Source organism: Syngnathus scovelli, chromosome 12 (genome assembly GCF_024217435.2).
Source record: "Syngnathus scovelli strain Florida chromosome 12, RoL_Ssco_1.2, whole genome shotgun sequence".
NCBI lineage: Eukaryota > Metazoa > Chordata > Actinopteri > Syngnathiformes > Syngnathidae > Syngnathus > Syngnathus scovelli.
In genome coordinates, this window is record NC_090858.1 from 11430926 (window position 1) to 11438486 (window position 7561).

The 7561-nt window shown below is 46.0% G+C and overlaps 1 protein-coding gene across 6 annotated transcripts in view; it reads left to right on the forward strand.

Moving 5' to 3' along the window:
* Nucleotides 1-7277, forward strand: part of akt3a (v-akt murine thymoma viral oncogene homolog 3a) — a 30307-nt gene extending 23030 nt beyond the window's left edge. For all 6 annotated transcript variants that reach the window (XM_049737020.2, XM_049737023.2, XM_049737024.1 and 3 more), the window contains 5 exons: nucleotides 77-205; nucleotides 3731-3945; nucleotides 4037-4124; nucleotides 4205-4307; nucleotides 4592-7277. In XM_049737020.2, the coding sequence (XP_049592977.1) occupies nucleotides 77-205; nucleotides 3731-3945; nucleotides 4037-4124; nucleotides 4205-4307; nucleotides 4592-4677 (621 nt within the window). In that variant the 3' untranslated portion in view covers nucleotides 4678-7277. The remainder of the gene's footprint in view (nucleotides 1-76; nucleotides 206-3730; nucleotides 3946-4036; nucleotides 4125-4204; nucleotides 4308-4591) is intronic.
* Nucleotides 7278-7561: the final 284 nt, after the last annotated feature.

Consider the following 7561-nt stretch of genomic DNA (forward strand, 5'->3'; position numbering starts at 1 on the left):
ACCGGCACTGGATGCTCAGGTGGCTAATTTACCACAAGCGACTTGGCTAACTGATTATTGATGCGCTCCCTCCCAGCTGGAGAACCTGATGCTGGATAAAGATGGCCACATCAAGATAACCGACTTCGGCCTGTGCAAGGAAGGCATCACGGACGCCGCCACCATGAAGACCTTCTGCGGCACGCCTGAGTACCTCGCACCCGAGGTAACCTTGGCACCACTCGCTCGTTTATGTCAAAGCAGGCCCCAACCTGGTCTCTCATGAAAGCCGACACAAGAGCAAGTTTGAAAAAGATACACACGACATTAGTTTGATTACTGGGTTTGTTTGGTAGTCTGATGTAATAGATGTATGAATATTTTCCATCTATAAAACACAACCTCTTGGGGTACAAAAGAGTTATTTAAACACAGCAGCTAAATTAGAACGAGCTTGAACTTCTAATGGTTGATTTAAGCCAGCGTGCATCCAGCTCCAAGGCCAGCAGATCAACTGGCGAGCGTGCAGGCCTGTGGGTGGCGACGTGGGGACCAAGGCAGCAGGGGAGCGGCGTGGCGTCGTACATCCCACTTGAAAAAAGTAGCGAAGACAATTTGGCGCAGCATTTTCATCTTTTTTTTTTTGTTTTGTTTTGTTCAAGTGCCTTTCTTGCGTGCCAAAAGCTGATTGGAGGCTGCTAGTTATTTTTCACAGGATGTGCGTTTATGCACGCGTGTGTGTGTTGCAGTAGAAAGTGCGGGCTAAAGTGAGGCAGATGGTGGCAGATGGGCGAGGTTGGAGGAAGGTGCTCGGAAAAAACCTGGAAATCTACACCGCCGCCGCTCGTCCGCCCGCCCGCCCGCACGCTCTGCTTGCCGCCCGCGTGTAAAAATAACACAGTGTGCTCCCAGCCAAGTTCCAGAGATGCAAAGTAGCTGGGATCAAACAGAGGAGGGGAGAGGGGGGGTTCGCTGATTGGGGGCTTGAACGCAGACAGCGATGAGATGGCAGAGGAAATATTTCAGGGTTAGCTGATGGTAATTTTGATGCTTCCTGTGTGTGCAAAGGCCACCCAATGTGGGCTTGTGTCATTACGTATTGGATTAGAAAGTGCGACATGATGCAATAATCAGAATCTTTTGGAAAAAATGCAGCATGGTGGCGTGCAGGTCTTGGTTTTGTCCAATTGAGGCATTAAGAAATGTGGTTAACAGCATTAATGAAACAAAATCATACAAAGTAGAATGTTACAAGACAACACTCAATTTTGAATATTTGAAAATGTGTTTGAAAAATACTGTTGAGTGTTGCAAGATAGTTTATTTCAAAACAAATCTAATATGTGAAATTGTAAATAAATGTAGAATTATCTTACCAAATATCACACTTTTTTTTTACTAGAAAAAAAACAAGTTAAAAGGAACACAATTTAAAAGTCGAATGTCACAAAAAACAAATTGTTTTTTTTTTTTTTTTTCAAAAAATTACTTAATATTTTCACAATTTTATTCTTATTTTGTTTCATTGTGACACTTCAACGTGTTTGAGCAGAGGCTCACACGTCAACCGAACACTGAAACCATCAAACTTGCGTTGTGATTCAACACATCAGCATCAATCTGTCCACCTCAAATCGCCATCGCTGCACCTCTTTGTGTCAACATGTACAAAATGTCTCCCCTTTTACACTGGCAACATGTGTGCGAGCGAGTGTGTGGTTACTGTGATCACGTGTACGCCCGCTGGCGATACGGGCCGCTAGCTGCCCCGGGCTAGCCGCGCGTTCCCGTCCCGTCCTTGATCCCTGTCTTGGCTGCCAAAGCCCCCCCCGACCCATGCCATCATCTCGCCGCCTCCAAGATCCATCCCCCACCCCCTCCTCTGCCTCTCTTTTGTCTCATCCCCTTTTTCCCTTCGCTTAAACACGCGCACGTCTTTTGAAGTCGTGAGGTCAGCTATGCTGCCTCAAAAAACAAGTCCAAACGTGCACACACACCCGCCGGCGGCTGTGGGGCAGCGATCTGGCTGCGCGAGGATTAATCTGCTCCCTGCCTGCGACCGAGCTGCCACCTCTTTTTTCCCCCCCTCTCAATTTTGTCTCTCCTTGTTTTCGGCAGTTGGAAAAGTTGCAGGCTAAATATTCCATCTGTCTGTCAAGTGCTGCTGGCTTTAAGATAACCCTTTTTATTTCATTTTATTTAAACATTTAAATAGTTGTGTTACTCTTACAAGATATCAACCTAATAATTTGGTTTAAAGTGAAAAAAGGGTTCTGTTATGGATGTCATACAAATTTTTAAAGTAGAAAATACATTTTCCGAATTTAATCAGTTTAATATTTTTGGGGTTGTTCTTGCATGCTCTTCAACATCTACTTGTTTAGCGCACTTTAAAAACTCAAGCGGCTTAATATTGCATCTGGTGTTCGCCGCCATGTTGCTCTCCAGTTGTAGAGTGTGCAGCGCTGGCAGTGGCCCATCTTCCTCCAGCAAGCTTTTTCTTCTTCTACTTCTTGTGACTTGCTAGCAGCCTGCAAACATCACACATGAAATATCTATCACCATACAACCACTTCCATAGTTGTTTTGCTTCCCAAACTCAACAATTGATGACGATGTTTAGTTTTGCATCCATGTCACAGCTGCTTGCGCTTGCCTTATTGATTACAGCCGCAAGTATTTTGTTTTTTCTAGCATGCAGCGCTACCGTCATTCATTTCATCAACCCCTCCCAATGAAAACAAAATGTCTCAAACAACTTTACTCGATCTTGGCACCGAATGTTGTGATTCTGATGGACTTAAGTCGATCTTGGCATTTAACGAGCTAAAAGTCTGCCGTGTATGCACCGCGAGCGTCAAAAGACAATGCCTGTGTTTCGCTCGTTAGGTTGGTGCGGGTTGGCTCGCTCCTGCTCGCCCGCCCGCCTGGCCGGCCGGCCTGCTCCATTATTCTTAACAGTGAGAAGATGCTATTATTATTGGCGAGATGTACGGCATATGCCGCTCTGGACGCTCTCCAACCCTGCCAGTCTGTCCGTCACCACACACACACACACACACACACACAAACGGTCACACCCGCACTCGCACACTCATCATAGCGTCACATGTTAATCAGCTTGTGATGTTAATGAGCACCTGAAGTAGCTCTGCCTCGCTCGCGACGGGATGAAGGCGAAGCAGATGGACGAGGCGAGAGTGGGCCAGGTGCGCGAGACCACTTTGATAGCGTCGCCGAGTTGCCGTGACCCGCCCGTGCTCGTGGCCCGCCCCGGCCCGCCCCGCCTTCTCCATCCAGGGACGAGCAGGGCCTCTGAAGACCCGCCACCCGCTGATGTTTGCCATCTCTGCTTTTTTTTTTTTTTAATGCTTCCCTGCAGCCACCTTGCTCGGCGCCATATTGACTCGGCTGCGCTTTATCTCCTGGCTCATCTGTCCGCTACTTCGTCTTCTTCTTCGCCACCGTGGGCGCTTTGGTGCTAGTAAAAGAAATGCACACACGCAGAATGCAAACAGATGTCTCGTAAGAAAAACAAACAAAATGTTGTTTAAAGTCGCGTTTTGCCTTATTTCTGGCTACATTTATTCAGTTTAACCGGTTAGCTCAGTCGCCGCCACACTCTTCACATGGACAATAAGTCTTTTTTTATGATCTGTTGTTGTCATTTGGTCCTTTGTGCTGGACGCACTTTGGTACTGCTCCCAAAGTAAATTTGAGGCCAAGAAAAAACTTTGATATCTGCTGTCAGGTGCTGGAGGACAACGACTACGGGCGGGCGGTGGACTGGTGGGGCCTGGGCGTGGTGACGTACGAGATGATGTGCGGCCGCCTGCCCTTCTACAACCAGGACCACGAGAAGCTCTTTGAGCTCATCCTGATGGAGGACATCAAGTTCCCGCGCACGCTCTCGGCCGACGCCAAGTCGCTGCTTTCGGGACTCCTCATCAAGGACCCCAACAAACGGTGCGTGTTGGAAAGTTTTCTTTTCCTACAGTCTGATCATATGTAGCTTCAAAGCACGTACATGTTTTTTTTTTTGTCTTTGCTAAACTAGGCTCGGCGGTGGACCAGATGACGCCAAAGAAATAATGAGGCACAGTTTCTTTACCGGAGTCGACTGGCAGCATGTGTATGACAAAAAGGTGCGGACGCACGTACCAAATATTCAGTACTGTACTCTTGAGTTTTTCACCGCATCCTCTCGGCCCGCCGTCTGCTCCAGATGGTTCCTCCGTTCAAGCCTCAAGTGACGTCGGAGACGGACACCAGGTACTTTGACGAGGAGTTCACGGCGCAGACCATCACCGTGACGCCGCCGGAGAAATGTGAGTCTTCCTTGGGTCTACGTAGTTGCCGTTTTTTGTGGCCACCCTGAATGAGATTGACCAAGACCATAACTCATAGAGACCAAAACACAAGACATTTGGGAGTTGAGACTAAGGCAAGACTATCAAAAATCAATTCTTAAAAACCATGACAACATGTCCCAACTCAGCCTAAATTGATGAACAGAGCACTTTAAAAACAATTGTGTTGACTTAACTGTACAATTGATTGCCTCCCAACGAGTAACTTGCTGCTTCTGTGGGTATTGTCTTGCACACACCAGTCGACGAGGACGGCATGGACTGTTTGGACAACGAGAGACGACCGCACTTCCCGCAGTTCTCCTACTCGGCCAGTGGGCGGGAATGAATGACACGCCCCCTCTAACCCCGCCCCCTGCTGTGACATCATTACAGCTGGTCTATGAGATCATCAGCGTGGGACACTCAAAAGAGGAAACCACAGCTTTCGGACCCGGGAGAATCTACCCAAGGAAGGATTTTGCCATCCTTTTTCCTTTTTGTCAGCCATTTTTGTCTCATTCATGGTTTACGAAGGGAGCGAAAGGTACGAAGGCGGTTAGCCGCTAATGTGACGGCCCCCGGTACGACTGCTGCGCTTTGACTGGTTCGTTCCTCGCTGGCCATGCACACATACACACTCACACACGCGTGACTCGGTTGTAAACTCAGGCTTTTCTTGCACACGTGAACCATTCTGGGATCGACTGAGCGGGTCTGGTAGGCAGGAGTTGACTCAGGTGCAATTTCCCACTCGTCGTTGCTGCTATTCCAACATCCGCCTCTAGGACGCATACTCTATGCGTCTCTTCAACCGGACTACTGCTAAACAGATCTATCGCTAGTAGGACTGGGTCATATAACCTTCAAATAAAACCCAAGTTTCCTCATGACAATATTTAAAACAAGCTTGACTTTTTTGCTCCTGATACCAAAACAAGCTTGGAAACAGTTCTTTTTGCCCAACATTAATTTGCATCAAGTTCCACAGAAATAGTAGGAATAAAAAGCTACATTTTTGCAGATACATTGCTATTGGTCTCATTATTGATCACTCAAAAACTATGAACAAAATCAAACTGTCCAAAAACCAAAGCAATATTTCCCATAGGAAATCATGTAAATCCAATTAATCCATGAGTCACTTTTTTTCAGATTTACAATTTCATCACAATCCCCTTTTCATTTACAATCATGTTGTCAGTGTACGCAGTGCATGTCAACAAGGATACTCACTGAAAATAAAAGTTGTCCTGAGCAATAAACGGGACATAATCAATAGAATGGAAGTATGGCCCAGCCCTAACTGCTAGCTAGCGACACATCTACGCCTCAGCTTACTAACTCGCTGCTACCGTGGTCGCTAGGTCGCATCCATGCGGATCTAGCCGACAAACGACATAACCGATCGAGGATGTCACCTTGTCACGCGAGGAGGTTTCACGTTCAAGCGCAGCAGTTCCCCAACCACGCCCCTTTATAGCTTTACGACCCACAATGCAACGCTCGCTCGTCAATTTAAGACTGGAGGCCGGCGCCACGCAACGCCGCCGTGGATGCAAACGTATTTATAATGAGGATCTTTCCTTGGTGGAAGTACTTCTGGCTTATTTATTATCCCGCTCATCGTCCCCATTTTCTATTTGACTTTTTTCTATTAACCGACAGGCGATTCTACCGGACGAGTCTTTGTGCGTTAGGGCTGAGAAAACAAAATGGCCGAAGAATGTAGGAGGGGGACCCGGTTCTGTCGCTTATTACCTCCGCCAAGCATTATTTGTGTATTTATTACTTTGTTAGGCCGCTTGTGTGCAGGACTAAAGCCTTGCCTGGCGGAGGCCTTGTGGCCGTGAGAGGTTGCTGGAGAGCGCAGACTTCCACCAAGGGCTTTTTATATTTTATTGGGACCCATATTCATGACTTCGTAGAAGATTCCACTGTAGATGACTATATGCACTTTTCACCCCCCCCCCTAAAAAAAAAAGTCTGTGAATTATTTATAATGTTTATGTTTTGTTTCGCTATAAACGTGAATTCAGATATGAATGACAAATACTAATTTTGTCTGTATGTCTCTGTTCAAAGTTAGTTACCTTGGTGGAGGTCTGAGTTTTTGGAGCTCTTCTGTTGTTTTTTTTCTCTTGTTTTTGTTTTTTCGAGGTCTTCTTTGTGTATTGCGATCAAACTGTGACGAGCGCAGACGACCGGATATGTTGAAGATAGACACGGCAACTTTACTGATAAGCACTTGAAATGTTTGTGTGAATTGGACAGGAAAAGTGAGGCGCAAGTAGGAAAGCAGAGGACGACTGTAAAAGAGGACAAGTGGAAGTGGAAGAAAAGTGAAGGCAAGTCAGCACTGAAGAAGGCTGGAGAAAGAATCACCAGCGACATTGTAAGTTTGAAAGCACCATGCCGTCGTGATTATCGGCCGATCCCAATTCCGATCCGGCTTGCCTGTTGAAGACTTTACATTTTCTAAACGCGAGTGAGAATGTTCATTTATCTGTATGCGATGGACCGCCGGTGGCCAGTACAGGGTCCAAGTCAGCTGGGGTGGGCTCCAGCTGCAGAGCCACGTTTTGTCACGTCAGTCGTTGGTTGAAGCGGTCGCGTCTTCCAACGTTGCAGCCGGCCGGTCCTTCAGTGTTTGTTTGTCTTCGTCACACGCCACCAAAGCCTTACGCTTTCCCTCCAAAACAATGACGGAAAAGGTTTGATTCATTCCAGTAAAAACGAAAAAAAAAAAAAAAAAAAACATCTTTTGATGCATTTAACGTACGATGCAGTTGAAATAGACAAAATGTATGTCGTGCTATTTATTATCATTTGAATGTCACTGTGTTACTATCACTTGAATTTGTTTTCTAATTAATTTATTGGATGTCTTTGTGTTCATTCTGCAGTCAGACTTCTTTTGAAAAAAATAAATGCATCCCTTATATTCTTTCCACGTCTCATAGACGACATGCACAACGGACATGAAGCCAAAAGGAATTCTTCTTTGTCGAGTCACCTACCTGATAGTTCAAAAGCGACTATTTCTTCCGTCCCCCAAGTATTCAAAATCAAATTTAAAACGAAGGAATCTCAATCAAATCTTCAAATTTAGGATTAAATAGAAAACACTAAAATAAGATCAGAAACAAATGTTTGTTCGACTTGTGCCCTCTAGTGGTGATTTCTTTCTTACTCTTTTTTTTTTTACACGCGCACAATTTTACCCAAAATGA